At 38.0% G+C, this 22,245-nt stretch overlaps 1 protein-coding gene across 1 annotated transcript; it reads right to left on the bottom strand.

The window, feature by feature from the left end:
* Nucleotides 1–205: 205 nt before the first annotated feature.
* Nucleotides 206–10,609, bottom strand: LOC135494078 (POU domain, class 4, transcription factor 3-like). The gene is made up of 2 exons (XM_064781828.1): nucleotides 10,550–10,609; nucleotides 206–9,418 (listed from the first exon to the last, which is right to left on the bottom strand). Exons 1-2 carry the CDS (start codon nucleotides 10,607–10,609, stop codon nucleotides 8,531–8,533), a joined length of 948 nt encoding a protein of 315 aa, XP_064637898.1. The 3' UTR covers nucleotides 206–8,530.
* Nucleotides 10,610–22,245: the final 11,636 nt, after the last annotated feature.

Here is a 22,245-nt window from a genome sequence, read left to right as displayed (position 1 = left end):
GTTCCGCAAAATAATTGCAATACAGTTCGGCATTTTCTTGAGTTAAAACCACCTTTAGCCTCAAGGAAAAAATCTTTCTTTGTGATCCACTTCGAAAGATATGACACCGTTCAAATCTGGCTTGAGCCTTTGTACTCCGACAACCTATATCAAAACACAACAAAACAAAATAGATAAAACTGTGTTTTTATATTTAACATCTTGGTTTATTTCATACTGTGGAAGATTGGCCCAAATTGAGGTGCAGGCCGGCTCTAAGAAGACCAACAAAACAGGGTTTGTGCTAAGCAAAACATAGATTATCATGTGCATGAACGGTAAAAAACAATTAGAAAGAGAACAGTAGATCCTTGTATAATTTACCTCGTTCCTCGGCATACTTTACTACTCCATAAATAATGCAAGGCTGTACTGACTTTTACTGCATTTGAATGAGTTGTGGCCAGGATACTACAGTCTCGTTATTTGGAAGATTTACTTAGAACATAGTCTGCAGCACCCTAAGAAGAGATAAGGTGGATGTACATCACTGTGCATTACAGTAACTGACCCTCGTCTGTAAATTAGCTTTACATCTTCTGTATATCGCATGTACATTAGCGGTACATGGTATGTACATTAACTGTACATCGTATGTACACGAAATGCACTCATGATGTACATCAACCTGACATCAAGTGCACATTATCGCATGGACATTGATGCACATGTATAACTGCACATAACTTTTTGGTAAGGATGAGACACTATATATCAAGATTTTTATGGCGTTGATTACTGCTCAGATCACAATCACATTTTGTTGACTAATCAAATTAATCAATTAATTAACGGAATAATTTTCTCATTTGTGATTCCGATGGACTTTTAAAACCGAGTGTGTCAATTTACTTCAGTGTTGCAATGTTTGATAAAAATGGCGTGAATAATTTAAGGTGACTGTTTAAGTTAGCATGATGTTAAGTAAACATGACCTTACTGAAAAATGCAACATACATTGTATAAAGGATGCACACTCAAAATATAACATCGTAGCTACAGTGCTGTTCCAGTGTTCTCAATTACGTATATGGCCATTGCCTCTTGCCAAGCGCACCAGACATAGCAATTTATAAGGTCATTTCATTGATGATAAAATCACAATAAATGCATTCATTTCGAGTCCTCATTCCGAGTAAATTTCCGTTTCATAGTAAAATACACATGACTCTGTAAAAGTATATTCCCCATCAATTCTCAGATACGCAATTACGCAACTTTAACTACATGTACCTCTGCAGTCACCACACTATGACTTCAGCCCGTGTAACATTTTTGATATTCTCCGTATCTCCCTACCAACTGGACGGTGGGAAGATGCCCTTCCTTCACAATTAGTAGACATCAATTTCGTGTTCCAGCCTTTACTTTATAATGAGGTAACACTGACAAACCGAAACACTACCCGACATATATTACACCGGTATCAACTTACTTGAATGTATATGTTGTAATCAAGACTACTAAATTTGTAATTCAGCGAGGGCAGTTGTGACCTTGGAACTACATGAATCAGAAAAAAATTACATTTTCCTTGAACTCCGATTATAGAGTAATTTTTATCAATTCACGGAACGATACCGTAGCTCTGAACGAAGGAAATACAGGGTATTTTGTCGGACTCGGAAGTGCAGTGATAAAATAGTTCATTAACTTTTCCGTACTAGGGCGTGATGGTTGGTACTCGTGCGTTTTAAAGGGGTTTTAGAACCTCATTAAAATGCCATTTCCCTATTAGCCTTAGAATCGCTACTACTGACTAGTAAAAAGGATTCAAGGCGAGTATTTTGTGACAAAGATTAGGAAACAACCAGCCAACAGTAGCGATAGCCATTGAAAAGAAGACGATTTATCTTGTAGAAGTCTACTATCGTCAACCAATATTTGGTAGGGTGAATAAAATGATGCATGTATTACAATGTACTTCCAAAGTCTCAGACTTCTTTGATCTTGATATGGCGGAAAGTAGACAACTCGAATATGTAAGGCCAATGTAACTTAACATGTGGAACAACATGCCTCTTTTTTAAATTTGAGAAAATATATATACATTCGCGAAAGAATTGCCATTTCTTAACGATTAAAAACTGCACGGCTGTATCCAGCTGGGTAGAGTGCCTGCGTCATGATCAAATACGTGTTCCGTGTTCAACAGTCGTTTGATTTTCAACCCACAAGCCTCATAACATTTTTATCTGTCGATATCTTCACACCGGTTCATCAAATTGAATGTGCCAGTTATGGGCGCCAACGGGCTCGCCGGGCTCTAAAGTGGCTGATATAATTATAATGGGGTGAAAGGCCCTGACAAAAGCCCTACAAAATCGTTTGGACAAAGGATTCCGGCGGGTCTGCTTTGACCCAGAACTAGTATAATGCATTTGATGAATCAGCTTGAACTTATCTTATTTGTTTTACGCGAGGTCTGATCACTGCCAAATTTCTACATTTATCACCTACACGAGCCTTCTTGGTCAAATTACTAGAACGTGTATTATGTTCCCAGCTATCAACCAAGCCATTTATGCACTGTGCAGTCATAACATAACAAAAAAGGTGGAATCATTCCACAGACCAATTTGAAATATAGCCATATATCCAAGCACTGTATAAATAATTCCGCAGTAAGAACATATACATAGGACTTCCATAAAAAAGAAAGTGACAAAAATTAATGATACATGTAATTTGTTTCGTGTGACTCGCAATGTAAGAGTATTATGCCATAGGAGATACGTTAAATGCTATTCCTGTGATAATCAATAAATAAACAAGTACAAAATATTCAAATATAAATTTCAAATAAATATACACAGTATTCACATTATATACACTTGTAAAACGGAGATCGGTAGGAGACGTTATAAATGCAAGCAAGAATCAGTAATGTAACGACTTGTAGAATACCGTAAAGCGATTCTTCTCTGATCGCTTGTTACGCTTCCATTCGCCACTGTCATACAGCAAGTTATTTTGCCCCTTGGCCTGTATTGACCAATCGAGAGCTTCCTAATCCATAGGGCGATCAAGCGTCGTTCTGGCATGGGCCGAACAAGCATGTTAGATGTCTTCTGATTGGTTAATAATGACCAGGGGCCCGAATTGCTAATTGGACAAAGTGGGGGAACTTGGACGTTTCTAGGGTGAATGTGGTAGATTTCTAAAAGTTTGGCGGTGGTCAGGACAGACAAACCAAATTTGGAGAATATTGTGGAGATTCTTGGGAACATGACACACCAAGCTTTAATGGACAATAATTTGCAAAAGATAATGCTTTGCACAAGTATGATGTTCTGTATTGGCCCAGGCAACTTTGATTGATTCCATTAATCATAGCGCCAAATATGGTACTTCTCATGCAAACTGATTCATGTAAAAAGTTCATCATGATAGTGGCACAAAATGAATATCTGATGGTGACTTTTTAAAAGTGAAATTAGAGTATTTGTTGTGGAACAAGAATGGTGCAGCCTGACGAATGATAGCCAGTGTTTGTGTGCATTTTAACCGCAATTGAAAGAATTGGGAGTTCTCCGGATGCTTCTGTTGTGAACATTAAATACATTTCGCCAAATCCTCAGAAATCTAATAAACCTCACATCTCCTTGCAGGAAAGAATAAAGAAATTGCCACAAGTCGCCAAAAAGATGTCGAAAATTGCTAGAAAATCGAGCTGGAATCTAAAGTGATATGTAATGCAATGAGGCCCAATATATCATATGATTTGATTTGTGATTAGTCGCAGCCTACTATTCTTGAATAAGTCCTCTCATTCCTGGGATATGAAACTGAAAATTATCCAAGTACTTTGAAGACCAAATTCATCATATATTCGTTAAAGATTGGATTTAGGAAGAAATTATAGACAGCGATGTGGAATGGACTCCACTTAGCTGCATGTCATATCATGATATCAACGTTTTATAACCATTTTCTCAGAAGATCTACATTATACTGCTGGTGACACATAACTTTGCTTAAAGACAACACCACAAAGAAATCTGAGAGAAGGGTTGATGAACACTCTCTACCTTGGCAAGCTTATTCACACCAGGATTTCTTTTCACAATTTGTCGTGTTTTTTTATTTTTAGTTTAAACACAAATAAGCTGTTGTTGGAATGTTCATTCCATTACGTCCAAATGAATCACATGTTGAATCTATCTTGTAACATGGGACAAAATCTTTTTCAAAGGTGGGCATTTTTGCTCAGTGAGCATGAATAGTGTAATCATAACCCATCAAATCTTGTCTATAGGTTCACAATCAACTTAGATACGATGTACCGGTACAATGTACAGTTTGATACACTACGTTCAGTGTAAATGATAACCCATTAAATCTTGCCTATAGGTTCACAATCAACTTAGATACGATGTACCGGTACAATGTACAGTTTGATACACTACGTTCAGCATTAAATAAACGTATGTTGCTCTTTTACAATTTGTTACTGAAAGGTATTGTAACTCTCACGCGCGAACTATCTAATAGCATCATCCCAACTCAATTTGTCGTATACATCATTTCATCACATTAGCAGTAATTTGTAACACAATAAACTAACAAATACTTGCACATAGTCAAAGATTTTCTTTGAATTTGATTGATCATTGAACACAACTGAAATATATCAATACACAAAAAAAAATGTATGGAACTTAATAAATATTTTGTAGCGCTAGTTCAATTATCTTTACAAACCACATTAGCCCAATTAAACATGAACATGTAAATGAACGAAATCCTGAATATATCTCTGACGTCACTGATTACGTCATGCCAAGAAAGGTCTGTAATATCATATAAATACTTGTTAATCTCAATTGATTACGAAGTCACCACCAATACATCACTGTGTTACGTTTCGCTCATCATGTAAACCATAAATATACCAACCTTTCGAAAATATGGTTGCAAAAATTGCAACTACGGAGACAATACGGATGAAAAAGTGACCGAGCAGGGAGTTCAGAAGCAAACACTGGGATTTAAATGTTCAATGATCTGACAAAGAGTTGTCCAAATCGCCCTCAATCAGTTTAAACAAGAGTATATAAAGAGTCTTTATTAATTCTTAGAGTAAAGGATAGAGAGAAATTGCACGCTTTTTGGCCAACATTTCCAATACGTTATAAGTTAGAAGGCGTTCCATCACTGAGGAGCACGTAGCAGCGATAATGACTTCATCGAGAGGAACAATTTCTTGACAATATGCATGTCGTAGGCTACAATTTATCATAATGATCCTTGTTCTCATTCCCTATTGAAAAAATTAGGAAATGGTGAAATTCGAAAAAAAACTCCCAGTGTGAACCCAAGGAACTCCACCGCAGGCCGTATTGATGGCTTCCACTAGGAACGTAGTACACATTGTTGCACTACACCGAGTGGTCGTCATCAATTTTTTAGTGGTAAAGATTCCTTGAATATTTCATGCCGCCGAACCTCTCCGGTTACGCGCACCCTGCGTAGTGTATTCAGTTATGCACTATGGCATACTGGCAATTCGTGTGGATAAGGCGCACTTATAGTTTACTTTACTGAGCGATAGTTTGTACAATATGTTCACTAAAAACAGCAGAAAACAGGAGCTTTTTCAATCCGGGTCGGAAGTTTTTGATAGAACAAATAATTTCTTTTCGAACCCCTGTTCATTAAACTTTTTTAAAATAGACAAAAATTGCTCATCAATGTAAAGAAAAGTGCGTCTTATACACTAGAACGTTACACTAATGTGTCTATCGCAAAATATCATTGCAGGAATGTATAACAGTACAGAATGTTAAAGCGTGTCATACACTATCGCATATACTGTAAAAAATAAAACTTTGATCTTCTGTAATTTTTCTATTGCAAGACATTTTATCTCGCACACGGTTGAATAAATATCGTAATTTTGAAACCACTTCTTACGTAATATGAACACTGTTGAAACCACTATCGCATTACAAGCCAATATTCGCAAATGTATACATGATGATAATCTGTTAACTATCCACCTGTCAGGGTTTGTCAGAAACAATGAAATTGGCAAGGAACACCCTGCATTGTTTGAAGACAGTTTGGAGTTTTGATGATCTGCATGAAGTTTACACAAGCCAACGAGATTAAGCAGAATAGTGGCTTGAACCCAACTCAAAAGGCGAGTGGTTTGTTGAGTAAACGTCGCTTTCGAGTTCGTTGGAATGAGTGACCAATCAACGGAGGGATGAAGGTTTGAATCGACTGGAAATCGGTTTTGGAAACCATTTGGATTTGATATGTTATTAGTAGATTGAATTTGTATATTGGTGATTCTACACCTGTTTGCGAAATCCACAAATCCGTGAGTTCTAACTTGATATTGCCAGTGAAAACGTAGATTACACGTACTTTCCTAATATTTGACTGATTGGAAATATTCAATTTTTCCTTTCAGTGCGTAAAGCACGTTTTCCTGATGACGGTTAACCAACACATTCCACAGGATCGAACAACACAGAAAATTTTGAAGTATTTTTTGTGCATATCAATTTAAATGTTTGTTTACACCCCAATCGGGAGTATTCTACCTCCCGATTGGGATTCAGGCCTACATAACATGACATCCCTCTACGACAATGCGGCTAATTGCTCGTGATGTCCTTACTGCCTGATCCTTCATACCTTCAACATCGAGGAAAAATTCTCAGATTGGCTGACTTTTCTCTTGCCGAGGAACCCACTTTTTAGTAGCATCTCAGCGATGTGTGAACATTTCAGGACATATTAAACATAGGTCGTTATTCAAAATGGAAGAATAATAAAATGTTTCGAATACCCAATAGACAAAATCATTCATGAATGGTATGGGTTGTCTTGACGAAAAATAAGCACATGTCCATTGCATTTAATTTCCAGGATGAGCATAACGATAAAGTTTATACCACGTATGAGTACCATTGCATAATCCCTTAACACTACAAAAGACAATAAACTAATCAACAAAATACATGTACACGAATTGGTATGAATATCATCGAAAAGGAATTCTAAAAAGGGTGACGTTAATTCATAGATTACTCTGATGACTCCGGCAGCAGTAGTTTATTACAGACGTAGGACATTTTGAAAAAAATGGAGGTTGTCGCTGGTGATAAACATCAAGTGGCCAATTGCGTGTGGACCGTGGATGGTCCGCATCTTGATGAATGATAACATTTAGAAAGATGAATCTACTGCTGTTTGGCAGGCGGAGAACGTACAACTGAACAGACGAGTTTTGTCAAAAGTCTTGGCAAAAGTTGACATTTCTTCACGAGACATAGACAATACAAGTCGATGGGTTTATGCGATTAAAAATAAGCACCAACAAACATGGAAAACGTGATTGCTAGTGTACGTTGAGTGTTCGGAAGAAAAATGCATCTAGCAGGCATACTTTTCTTAACATATCTTATATAGGATAAAGACTAATTTCAGGGGAATTTTTGCAATGAGCGACATGTTTACACTGGTAAACAATCGGTTCCCGGAATGATGAACATCATAACATAACAAATATCAATTACTGGGTTAATATGCCTGACATTCTGTTTCTGTTATATCAGCCCTTGCAAAAGTAGCTGCCAGCGATTTAAGAATATGGTTTGGGGCTGATACAATATCAGGCAATTCATTTCTGAATTTAACTTCATTCAAAGATAAAAATTGGAGCTGGCCTTACGGTTTCAACCATAAAATGGTGTTTTTTATATTTGGTCAAGCGCTCAGTGTCATGCAAGACATAGTCAGTCCAGAACAATATTGGCATTGTTCACAAGGAACAAAATGGCTGAAAAATGACAGTCTCACTATGCAGCAGTTTGTTTCCACGCAGTTCCAAAGTGGTGGTCAGTGTTTTGCCCGCATGTGTTGCCTGTTCATGCTTTGTGGATGTAATCCATTGTTTTCCATACAACTATGCCATTCTGGTTATGATTTGATGGTCACATCAATCTTATTAGTGTGTGACAGATGACGTTTCAAGAGATCATCGAATCTTTGATGTAGACCATGCCAGGCACACTACTGCCCCTTGGGAAGGCATGACAGATACCAGGCTCGGGAAAAATTTCGCTTGTCGATGATATTCAAACCGGCTGTATCACAAAATATAAAAATTTATAAAACTTTTAAAATACATTTGGCGTAGAAATGTAATAAATGCCAAATACACAAGACGACTTTAGGCCTATTCTTATGTATTTTATAGTAAATGCAAACGTAGTGTCATGACGTAAATGTATAATCATGTAAATTAATTTGAACGACAGAGGTATACAAACCTTAGGTGGCAGGCCGGGCCTCCGATTTTTGTAGTAGGTCGATGGAGGGGAGCCGGTAGCACTGAACCTGTAGAACATGTTTGGACAATTGGAGTTCTCCTGAACCGAACATGGCCCAAGACGAAATATTGCACACACTTTTATACATAATAATACAAAGTCCATAGCATCATATATATACAACAACACCGTCCCTCCTAAAGTCAATGCTGCTGTGCAGAGAACTTCATCCGTTTTTGCTTCTGTCTTTGATTGCAAAACCATACCCGCACAACGTTTTTCTTCAAGTCCAATTTCTCAGCAATTTGTGCTATTTTTTCACCTGAAGGCCGTGGTTGCACTGCGAAGTATGCTTCCAGTGACCGTTTTTCCGGAGCTGCAATGGACGTACGCTTCCGCTTCTTTTCTGCGGCATTCGGGAACATATCCGGATTTGTCTTTTTCTCTCTGGCAATTCTCTCAGCCTCTTCTAACCAAGCCTGAAGCACTGGTTTCAAAGCTATCATATTATTATGGCTCAAAGTCAAGGATTCGAATCGGCAGATTGTACTTTGGCTCAAGGAGCCCACACCCGGGAGTTTCAAGTTCCCTAAAGCTGACCCAACATCAGCTTGCGTCACCCCGAGTTTTATCCGACGCTGTTTGAATCTTTCTGCGAATGCTTCAAGCTCCCTGGGGTCACACTCCTGATCATGCATGGTATGGTGCATGGAATGGTGAGTAGGTAAACCATGGTGCCCGTTCATAGTGTTCGCACCCGGGTGAGAGTACGCCGGTGGGTACATGTGATGGGGCTGAGAAACCCCGTGATTGTTCGGGTGCATCCCGCCCAGGCTGTTGTGATGGTCCGTCATCGATGATAAGGGCATAGAAGCTGACATTTGGTCCAGCATAGAGTCCGAGGACGAGAACCCGTGGATGGGTCCCATCTGTGGCCTTGAGGTAGCTGCTGTATGGCCAGACATGTCCGTATGACAGTACACACTGTCTGGCTTCACTAAGGGTGGCGAGTTTGCCTTCGAGATGTCGACGGCCGCCAGGGCCTCTGCCCGCGCGAGTAAACTATCATCTAGACCACCAAATATGTTGCTCTGAAATGATAGGAGGAGATAACCATAAGATATTATCTTGAAAACAAGTTAAATTGATGAAATAAATGACTACTGTGGATACGTCTAGTCGTAAAGTCCACAACTGTGCTCTGTTTGGCTAGAAATGTAATTCTAAAGAACGTCATCATTTAGAAGTTTTTGAAAATAATATATTCTAACAACATTAAAGACAACGACAATTCTAAAAAACAGCAAGAACGACAAACTACAATTTATAGATTTTCATTGACATATGGCCTTTTGAATGACAACCCTTCACGCCACCACCAGCCGGGTGTGCATCATATTTGACCCATCATTTCATTGTTGTGCAATGAGGTATGGCGCGAAGCATGTCTTCCACCAGTAAGTTTGGCGGTACCACCCCTATATTCAACCGTTCCGCCTGGTGGTCGTCTATGGTCCCAATATGTCATGTTTTATGCTACACTGTGCTGAAACAAGGGAATCAGGTGTCGACTTTATGATCTCTTTAATAAGCCTTTTCGTCTCTCAATTTTGACTTTCATTCATTCCTAAATACATCACAACAACATATCGACATACGCAGTAGACAACTGCTGTCACGAAATCTAAAGTCTCACTTTTTATTTGCAAGTTTTCACTTTATATTACGTAACAATAAACCTTTGATTTCAGGCCCACATTGATAAGAGTGGTATTACTTGTGTTCGTTTAGTTAGAACATTTCTCAGAACGCATAAAAATCTTTTTACAAACAATGTTATTGGTTTTTGCCGCAAAAAGAGTGGATCCCACCATCCAATGATAAATTATAATACGTGTAATATAAAGAATTTTGTTACTATCAATATCAATTAAGAATGCTGGAGATCTTAACTAGTCTGACTATTGAATTTATGTTTGATAATTACATGCTGGCAACGTACACAGGCAGTTCAATTCTATTACACCCAACATAGCAAATAGATAAATCCACACCAGTAATTTGTAATGGCACATTAATAGTGGATTGTCCTGGCTTTGAGATGAAACGGAATGGATCTTATATTGTCTAGTGGTCATTCTGTCGTATAGCACTACACAAGACACATAATGCACAGTGATAACGCCGTGTAGCACTATACGAGGACATAAGGTTAGATTAACCTGCGTCCGGTACGGAAGAGGGGCAGGTGATGTGACTAACAGTGGAAGCTGTACTGTCATGTCTTATGCACCCTTTCATTCGAAAATTGTTTTCTGTAAGATATGTTCTTATCGATGCGATTGCTCTACCCCGGGTGCTCTACCCTAAAGCAGCGACTGTGTATAATTATAACACAAAAGTTAAATGTCGAAACGTTGATAACTGTTTATCACGAAAACAAATATACTTAAGATATGTGAAGGATTTACATGATCGTATGAAAGTAAAACTATTTGAGAAAAAACGAAAACGAAATTGCAGATAAATATTTGGCTAAACTAATTTTCAGCAAGAGATAGTAAAACACATGTAATCAGCACATTTCAACTAAAAAACCTGAACGGTATCAAATATCTTTTAACCACTTTAGTCGACGCTCGTTCCGTACCAAAACACATGTGTAATTACAAAAGATCCCCGCTTAATTGTTTACTATGACAAAGCTCGCAATTAATGCCATTTGTGTCGATACGTGGCGTGTGTAGCCATTGTAATCGAGATGCAATCCATGTGGCCATTTTGCCAATTATTTACACCTAATAATGTAATTAAACCTGGTGAAATTGTCCCTCATTGTATCGATTACGCTCTGCTGATAACTATATGTTGGACTGGCCCTGTATCTGGTCGAGCAGAAAGTCGGATATGTAATGATCGCGTATGAGACTCTCGGATGTTGCCCTGATGATAGAGGACTTAACAGTAATACTAACTTTTTTTGGATCAAAAGATGGAAAATTTCGATTGACATTCCAAAAATTGTTAAGAACTTTCAAAGAACTTTAAAGCGTCAGTTGAAAGTAGTTCGACATGAGTACTGGCACCAGTTGTACAATTCTTTTATAAAATTAGATTTTTCAAAAGAAGGAGGAAAAGTTTAAATTAGAGCACCAATATTTTAGAAAAATGGCCAGTTATAATAATATTTGTATTTGGCTAATATATTATTTACTACCGAAAGCAATGAAGAGGTTTCTTTCTAAATCCCATTATTTAATTGTACTTCAGCTGATACACATGCATTTGTATTACATAGGTAAAAACTGCTTTCAGTGCAATATTGGTGATATAATTTTGCACTGTATTCTATCAATTATTCATTAACATAAACGATTTACATCAAAGAGAGTTATATACATGTACCTAGCATAGTTTGCCGACGTATTACTGATTGTTTTACTTGATATTTTTAGAAATTTAAGTGAAGTAGAAAAATTAGTTTGATGATTCTTTCCCAAAGTACATCAAAAAGTGTATCAAAAACTGTTATGCAGAAATAAGGAAAAAATTGAATGGGGACAATGATCTTTTATAACAGTTTTTGATACATCTAATAAATTTGATATATCTGAGTAACAATTTAACACATTTTATTGATAAAGAGAATAAAAATAAGTGGAATTGAACAAAAGGACTTAAACTGAATTGAATTCGACGACAAAATGAATCACATACGCACAATCTAATTACGTCACAGACATATTCACATACGTAGTATCCATAAAGCGACACGTCACGACTTTGATTGTAAATATAAAATGGTATCTACCTGAATAGGCCGGTGTCTGCTCTGGGGTGTGCCGACTGCCCAGCCATCAGGACCAAATCTTGAGCCATACATGTCCTAAATAGACAGAAACCATAACAATACGTGAGAAAGCGAAACTTAATATTTAAAAAGTTCATAGGTTGATTTGTTTTTACACAGATCAATGGATATATAATTATACTCTTCGCCAATAATGAAAGAAATGAATTACAAACGACTTGTTACATCACTTTTGATCATTAGTATCATCAGAATTAGTTATTGATTATCAATATTACATGTAGTTCTAGTTATTGATAATTTGCCCGCTTACAAAATTGCTTTTTAACTTGAAATTTAAAAAGTGTATTTCAATAGAAATAGCCAGACACTCGCCACTTTTATTCTTTAAAAAAAAGTAAGGTGAATGTTTCATCTGCTATCATCGTTTCAGTCTACCATATATTTATCTCAAGAAGTACGATACGCAATTACCATTCAAGAGTGTCTGTCAAGGAACAGTGCAAGGCCATTTCATCTTCTGTATCTCACTACATCTCATGGTGAACGACGTGACATTGTAAATTAATGAGCTTGGGTTCACCTCAGTCGATATGAGACGAGTTGCATTTGCATTCATAAGAGTGATAAATAAATAACAACTGTTACGAGACGGGGTTCGATTTCAATATCCATTATAGATGTTATGAATTGGTTGTGGACATGTGCATGTTCATGTACATCAAGAGGTAGTCGCTATGCTGTACATGTCTGCAATGCAAGTGCATGTACGTACGAAGAGAATGTTGCCATTGGATTTGCAAAATCAGATGAGTTCTGTTACAAAATTAGATTTGACCAAATTTCTTAGTCATTATTGGCCAAAAAGGTATAACATTTTGATATTTACTTTGTACATTGGCAATTTGATGTAATGTATTGGAAGTTATTAATAGTTTCATTGGTGAATGACAAAGCAATGAATACAGATTCGGCTACCGTCTATCATCAGTAACAACAATGAAAGTCGAAGAATGTTTGCCGATAAACGAATCAAACTTTTAATTGGTTGAAGTTATCGGAAAGAAATGGGCCCTTTACAGATTTCGATGTATTCCAGCATATCTCACAGGAAGTAAAACAGGGAAATCAACCAGAGATAGCCCGCCTGTGAAATAGAGTTAGATTACTAGATTTGTTCTTAGAGAAACGACACCAGACTCAAATGTATACATCCGTTACGAAACACACACGATCAAATACCCACATTGAACAGTTTATAGATTTGAAATAAACTATAATCATATCAGCTGAGAGAGACAATTCGAGACTATGACAATTTAGTTAGTCAAAGACAAAGTTAATTGATGGATGAGACACTCGTGCAATTTATAGTGTTATTTAACTCTATTGTTCCCTATATTTTCACTAACATAAATATCTCGTCTACAGTATTGAAGGTCCTTTCAATTGCCTTGGGAGGTTGGTATTTCGGAATTTTTCTCCAGGGTTTTAGAAATCAAATTCTCGCCTAACATTAGCTGTTGATCAGCGTACATGTACAAGGTCACTAGTATCCCAGAACATAAATCTTACTAATTGAATAATGATTAAAATGTCAATTAAAATAGTTACTACCCTTTCGTCTGTCAATTTGAGATAGAGTCCAGTCCCACATCAACATAATGGCTGACTTCAATCCCATAACATTCTTATGACTAAAATGCTTTTGAAATCGACAATACACATCCTTAGATGGTCGCCTTGGTAAAATATTGAACGAATTTGGGGTGTTATCATTTTAATTGCAATTTTCTGAGAAACTAAGTATATGGAAATCCCTTTCGTCGAGAAGAAAGAGAAAGTATTGGTCGAAGCCAACCTTACCAGGTAGACCCTGCTGTTTCACTGACTTGATACAAATCAAAGGAGTCGACCATGTGCTCAACTTCCATCCACTCCGACCTGCAAATCTATATCAAGCTAATACATCTTCTTCACATCTGTACATGGTGTTTAAACATGCGCTGAAGCACTCATATCGCAACCAATTTCTCCAACCTGAGGCCATGGAAAATATCACCATTCCTCAGGGAACCTGTGATACAATAAAATCTACAAACAATTTCATATGTTGGTCATTTGAAGTGACATTTACATCGAAGGAATCGGATTATGATGTCCTGTTTACATTCAGATCATGAAATGGGGTTCAGACGCAGTACATGTGTACTATTAACCCGTTAAGTTGACTGGGGATGCTTAGGATGTGAATGCTAACTTCTGGTACAACGCTCAAGAGACATGGGTGACGATGGGGCGATGCCGATGATTGATGCGGAAATGCTAAGGGCTGTTTTAACAGTTAAAAGAAGGGTCCCATTTAAGATAGCCATATAATCTAATGTTTGACTGAAACAAAGGTTGTCGAACAGAACTTTGTAGAGTTTTTCAACGACCTGAGGCTCCATGAGAAGGAAATGTCCTGGGCAAGCGCAATCAGCAACAACTGTCTGACTGTAACTACAATGTTTTTCTACGACATGTTGTTTCAGAACGGCCTCAGAGTGTTGATTGCAACTTTCATTTCATTTCTTACACAACAGATGTATGCACCCCTCCTACGTCGTGTCTAACACCGTTTCTCAGATTGTCGGATAGCAACGCATCCGAGAACAATCATTAAAATGGCTAGTGTAGCGATAGCCATGTTATAACCACCGTTACCAGCAGTGCACAAACTAAGGATTCCACAGCCACACAATCCGTCCATCTCAACACTGGTAAAAGCTATTTGTAATCGCCCGAAAGCCATTGTTTTCAATTAATACCTTTCTGCCTAATATCCACGGAGAATCATGGTCGGGTGGCTAAGCAGTGTCTAACGTTAGGCTAGCTGCACCTGGAGACCTTCAGATCAGCCTCCCTCGGGTCGGGGGGATAATTCCTTGACAAAACCCGGTGTCGTGTGTCCTGGTTTTTCATCATTATCGCAATTAAGTGATTAGCCCTTAGGTAAGAGCGATCTCGAGATGAACGGGAAGCTGTAACGAGTCTACGTAGACTATTGGTTACAGTGTTTGTTTGGATTTGCAGCTGTACTGGTCTATGTGACGAGATTATTCAATTCTTGTTCTGAATTTCAGCTTGTATGAATAGATCGATCGTTTTTCAAAGGCAATAGTGCTGATACATACTTCTAATGGAAAGATAGGGGACACATATTTTGAGCACGATGCAATCAAGGTTTAGTTGCAACTTCCAGGCGTTACTTACAATTTTTGAATACAAGAAAACGGGTGGATTGACGGTATAAATGCTGTATACGTAGTGACGAAGATCCACAAACCGCACGTGTTGCCGATCCCAAACACCACACCGAATTACTATTTCATGTAAAGCGATGTATAGGCAAATACGGCCTTCTAAAGCATTGCCGGTAAAAAATTCCATCAATCATTTTTTTCAAGAATATTTGAGTGTGATGAAACCATCCAGTATATCGAATATTGAACTCCTTTATTTGTACCTTATCGATTTCGCTGCAACATTATTTGATATCAATGGCCAATGTATGAGAAGCTGTATTTGGCTGATAATGCCAGTTGATAGAGGTCGATAGATTCAGGAATATGCGATAAACCAGGCTAATCCGAACAAGGAAGTTGAAACCAATATTTTTACGATGCAAAGATTTGATTTTATTTGCCAACAATTTTGAGATTTCAGCACGTGTGTTCCCTCTGCCCTGTCCTTCGAACATTTAAAAAAATGTTCGAAACTTCAGAATATGAATGTTCGGTTTTGGTGCACAGTACCATGGTATAAGACGAGAAAATTGATGTTTGGTAACTAAGGTATTACGTGTAGTGCCAGTGACCATGCTTATATAGGTACATGACTGTTTCAGAAGTGTAGAATGATCTCTAACGTAACTGGCCCAAAACTAAGAAAAATAGACCATGCCAATCCGTCGGCGTTATTTGTCGTTATCCGTCCTCCACTGAAGACTTTATGATAGTCGCAGATCGCTAATAAATCGGCATAAGAAAATACAAGATTTCAACGCCAAACTCAATACAACCATCACACGTATGTTCATGAGAACCTTCACCATTGTCTGGCGGTGTTCTACAGTAAGGAGACGGCTTTCGTCCTGTCGGATGATGATGTCTCTAGTGGGACCTCTCCACGATGTATGGCAACGTAATTACTTGGTAATGTGCTACAAGCAGTAGCGAGCGTATTTAAGACTACACTGGAACGCACGCAGGTTGAACTCATGGTATGTACATTTGAATAGAAGAAGATTCTGGGAGAGAGTTTAGTCTAATTCATTCTAAGAAAATCAGAGGTTGGACAACATTTTGGCAAAACAGCTCTTTGCCAATCCAAGACCTATTTCAGCAGTAGAATGGTTCCTAATTATACCGGAGAATAGGTAACCATCAGATAAGTTGATAGTTATCGTACACGGTTTTTAACAGCATTTTAATCAACATAGTTTTGGAGGAGAAGTCGTCAGAATCAAACGAATGAGCCAAAAACAGTTGAATCACACTGACTCAATGAGATAAATTAATTAGAGCTCCTGCAAAGAGACAGTCAACAGTTGACCAAATGAGAGAAGGACCGGAAATGTCTGATGATTTTGTGAACCCCTGATTGACATAAGAGACGACAGAAACTCACTATCAATTTTTTGGCGTCATGGTGTCACGCTTTTGCAAGGTTTTGCCTGTGATGCAGCATATTTTTACATCACTAGTCAATGACAAAATGCGTGATCAATACATTTTTGTTACTGTTATATATAGGCACTGTTATCTGTAACTGCACGTAAAATATATGACACAGAAACAATACGCAAAAATGCGACTGATTTTCTTTTCTATTGTGCTCAATTCCATGGTAACGTTGGACTAAGTTTAGTATGTACCATTCTGAAGAACAATACTGTCCGATTTAGCTGAAATTATTTCGTTGATGTTTCTGATTTGGCGAAAGATCATTGGGAAATAACGCCAAGTGAAAGGTAACGCCAAGTTTGTGACTTAAGTTGTTTTGAACAACAAGACCCCGGGCACATGGACGCTATCTTTTCCCATTTATGGCACTCTATTGTTTTAGGACACGATCCAGCTGTCGCGAAACTATCAGTAATTTCACCCAATCAATCATCTCCAGAACATCATTTAAACGGGTCCTCTTCCCCAGAAGACAATTACCAGTGCATTACCTTATTATCGTCAATTTCAACGCGAAAATGGTGAGACAACTAAATGCGTGATTCACAGTGTCCCGTCCCCTGCGCGGTTTGGCCCACGAAACGTTAAAGGCAAGGTTCATTCGTGGAATTTTGTGTATCTGAGATTGTCAAACTAAATAAATTCGAACTGAAAATTAATTTCTTTGATGATTGTGTGAAAAGTAGCCTATATTTATATAGAAACGTTCTATAATGTCGAGTTTCCTAGCGCTGGCGTGCCTGGGTCATTAATGCATCATGATGTTAATTTCTAATTGCTAGCAGGACACATGTAAATTATTAACTCGAAAGAACTTGGTCTTAATATCTGAAGTACGCAAGGCAGACGGAACACCACAACATCAGTGTGAAGCGTACATGCCACCCTAAGAACACTCAGAATACTGTACATACTTGTGTACATTTACTCAATTTTTAGATTTACCCGGCCTGGTTGGAACATATTGCTAAGCAGAAAGAAATTGGATCAGTGTTAATCTGCTTAGATAATCCTCTTGGGGAATCTGGGGGAATCCCGGGAAAAAATAACGTGTCGCAGAAACAATAAGATGTACAGTGATCATGCAGGCAAAATGGTGCTCGGCATTAGTGAACGAAATAACGACTTTTGAGATGGTGTGTAACATTATAATTTTGTGTTTCTAAGGTATGGCTGATGGAGCTATAGTTTATTCAATGATATTTGTTATCACATTCTTGCCAAATATATACTTTTGGAGATTAAATGTAACGTTTATAATTTGGTGTTTTTTAGCTTTGAATTAATCTGTGCTGGAACTCTGATGAATTAATGTATATTAATTTCGTTGATATTTGTTACCCTTCGTGACAAATATTACTTTTTCTTTTGAGGTGATGCGTATTTTTTTAGAGTTTTGTGTTTGGGTATGGTTGAATCCGGCGCAACTATTTAATTAAGTGATATGTTATCCCATTTGGGCCCAAATGGAATGATGGAGGCTTCTGTTCTACGTAGGCCGTGTATATTTGGTCACTTTTAGGTATAGATGAATTTAGGAAAAGCCGGAAAATCACTGAGATACTTGTTGATCATTTCGTCAGACAATTATTTCACCAAAATGAAAAACTTAAGAGATGGAATTTTAGTATTTTGTCAAATATTATAAATGTTGGAATATGCTTCCAGGGTAAAGCGTTCCTTGTGTTGCATGTGAATAAAAAGCGTCTTCTTTGAAAATTATAGTTTTTCCTCGGTTATTCGGAAATTACAATCCAACTACAACATGTGGGGAAGGACACACAGTACAGAACTGGTGACAGATCTGGCGAAAACTGCAGGAGGGTACACCAGTAGGATTTCCTTATTTAAGTGAAATTACCCTTTCATTGTCATCAAATAGATACAATAGTCTACAAACAATAATACATGTACCTTTTATACACACAGTTAAAAGCTTTCAATTGTATTGGGAGATGCTTTTTGTACTTATTCATAGGGATTTTCACTAACAAACAAAGGCCACGTAGGCTTAGAATTTATACTTAGTGTATGCAGTGATGTTGCATACGAAATGGTTTATTTTCAAATTACATTTACTTCAGTATCTGACAAGTCTATGCTGAGGCACTTTGTTCTACGTGTTTTGAACGCGAAATTCAATTTTTATCGAATGTTTTTTGCGCATTTTATTAATTGTTGACATATTCATATATGAAATTCAAATGTAATTCTCATTGGCGTGCAGTAACATATTTGATAACAAAGGTCGTTACTATAAAAGCATTTAAATGTATGAAGTCTAAATTCATGTTTTACCGTTTTGTTCTCAACAAATCTATCTAATACCCACGCACTTAAGAATAAATCCTACATCCTAACTTTATTATGTTTTATTATATTCTAATAGTTTTATTCATTCAAAACATTAGAAAATTGAACTTAAATGAATGATGCAATTATTTGGTTATTTTAATGGTGATAGCAAACCGGGTAACAAATGACAAGCTTAACTTTTGTGTTTGCGATTTCATCAACTAACACCAAATTACACATGTAGTTAACAAGTTAAAAATTCTTTGCTAATTCCATGAACGCGTATTTTAAATCATTTTATGTGATCAATTAATCAATTATAAAAGTTCCCATTCTAAAATTAGTAAGATTGCAAAACTTTTGCACATTATCTGAGCACGCCAGCTAACGCAAGGCACAAATGTCAAACTAAAATTTACCAGCAGAAATTGATGTAGGCTACAATTGTACGAATGAAATAAATAGTTAGTTAAAATATCTAGGGATACATTGTTCAAAGATGCCATCGAATTCTTTTGCCCAGTTTCGTGAAACGAATTAATTATTGAAGTCCCTCTTCCCAGCTTGATCACAGCAATGGATAAGGGACTGAAAATTTAATGTGTAAAAGAACGATGTGTCAATGAAGTGTTGTCATTCGCGCATGATGAAACTTTTAAAACATCTAATCCAAACGATAGATAAATAACTGCGGATAGAGTATAAATAATTTAAGGTATTTACTTTACCATTGCCAAACCTGATCAAAAATTTATCCAAAAACGGTCTCTGTGCCAGAAAAGAGCAAATGAATAAAAATTAACTAACGTTTTCGTAGTGTAGCGCCAATCCAACTCCAGGGTTTGACATCCTTCGCATTGGGTCCGGCGGACGATAAGGTGGCGAATATCGCCCAGGTATAGGACTCGAGTTCATTCCGTGATGTATGCCTAAAGGCTGTTTGGAGTTCATCATATTTCCTGTTGCCTGTATAAAATCCGTGATTGCGAATTATGTGAAACTCCCTAGTCAAAAACTGCGCGTCCCGTTGCTCCTTCGACGTCAACCTGTCAGTGTTTGCCTTACAACTAATAACCCGATACGGCGGCGTTTGGATTTGTATGGCATTGCTATGAATGCAACCTGCACCTGTTCTCTCTCCGAACACGTCACGTGACCAATACGCGCGCATGCGCAGGCGAGCACCGCAGAATTTAATGATACTTGACTAAACTCCAGTGCGCATGATAAATAAAGAAACCACGTGGGAAAACCCCTTCTGGTGCCGCACTGTGATGGAGATTGGACGGAGGTGAGAGTGGACGGGTGGAATTTGGTTTCGTGTAAATTAAGCGTCATTCATATCGGCGCGTGCCGCATGGTTGGATCAGGAGGACGCCAAATTGTGAAACAGCAACATAAGCTGGGTTAACACCCCAAACATTGTCACGAGCCGGTTGAATGGGGTGCCCCCTCCGGGGCGACCCATGGGCAGGTTTACCTGCGCCGGGCATACGGCGCCATTGTCCCAAAAGAAAACAAGTCCACGGTAGCGCGTGCCGCCATAGAAATCCCACTTTCACTCGCCACGCTTGAGGCGTAACAACAATAGGGAGGTCGCCCCTAAACAATGGGCTAAAGCGATTACAACTTGTGTTCGCTTGTTCATTAAAGCTGCTTCTTTCCCCAGGCAAAGTTCAAGCTTTGTTTTAATTAGTGTTTGTCTTGGTGAGAAAGGTGGGAATGAGCGTGTGGTTTTGGCTATTTAGTGGTCTCGCTGGGCCTCTGGGTGTGCACCAGCGTATTTTAATGATTTTTTTCTGTGAATTTATTCAGTCAGTGAAATTATTGATTTTACTTTCTTTCTATCAAAATTCCGTCATTTATTTTGTCAATCATTATTCAAATATAATGCTTTTTTGGTTGATTGGTCGAATCTGTATCATCGTCGTCGTCGTCGTCGTCATCATCATCATCATCGTCACCAGTATCTTCAGCATCGCCAATCATCTACTTATTGGCCTCCCAGCTTGGCAGGGACTACAACATCATGCTGCCAACTCTTCTGTGGGAAATGTGAACTCAAAAAACAATTTAACGTACACTAAATTGCTCCTTAAAATAAAGATACATGTAGGATTCCAAAGTTATCAGATCGATTAAGCTGAGCTACTACTGAGAAGCTCGGGACATCATACATGTTCATGCGACTGATAACTGGGCGTGTTTTGCGAGATCCATTCATTGGCAGTCAGTTACCAACAACGGACCCATTGAAAAGCAGAGAAGTTGAGCCATATTTCCGCGGGTAATAGAGATCTCAATTAGGTTATTGGTTCATAAAAGCTCCGTCTCAGTCGGCTGACGATAGTCAATCAGCATCCGAGTTCAATAAATCTAAAACTACAATTAGGTGTCATATTTGATGAGATGTGATACTGATGATAAATTACGATTTATCATCATGTCAAAGTATTTGCAAATTGTTTGCCTATAGCGTTTTGTAATCAAGGTTTATATGTAGTATGACAACTGTGTTCTTCCTGAATATTTGCCTGTGGAGGGCCAACACCTTTCTTAGAGGAAGCGGCAGCAAGCTGAAGTTAAAACGTTCACCGAGATGGCTATTTTCATTGCAGGAACACACCACCATACTCAGGCCGGACGAAACCCAGTCTTATCACCTGAAACCCGTCACCCTTGTTCAGTTAGAGGACTCGATGCTTTGGTTTGTCAATTTCGCCGTGACCCCTAATATAACCAGGCCTGCCCGTATAAAATATCAAAATTGACAAAATTAGAAAGAAATATTGACGGCGAATCCTTCCTTTTTCTGTGATTCATTGGTGAGAAGCACCAATCTATCTCTGAAAACCATTACCAGGTCTGAAATCTCTGTCGAATCGTTTCTTTGCTCAAATTGCTTCGTAAATGGCTAATGAGGTTGGTTTCATCTTCTATCGTCGACAAATGTCGCCCTTAGCCACCCTTTAAGGCCAAACTGACATCAGTATCGCGACCCGCGAAACCGAATCCACTCACCCCGTCAATATTGCACCGCAATCATTCTGATTACTAGTTATTACCATCTAACCACAGATTCGCT

The sequence above is a fragment of the Lineus longissimus genome, chromosome 9 (genome assembly GCF_910592395.1).
Source record: "Lineus longissimus chromosome 9, tnLinLong1.2, whole genome shotgun sequence".
Taxonomy (NCBI): domain Eukaryota; kingdom Metazoa; phylum Nemertea; class Pilidiophora; order Heteronemertea; family Lineidae; genus Lineus; species Lineus longissimus.
Note: the sequence above shows the minus strand (reverse complement) of the source record. Positions and strands in the feature narration are given on the sequence as shown.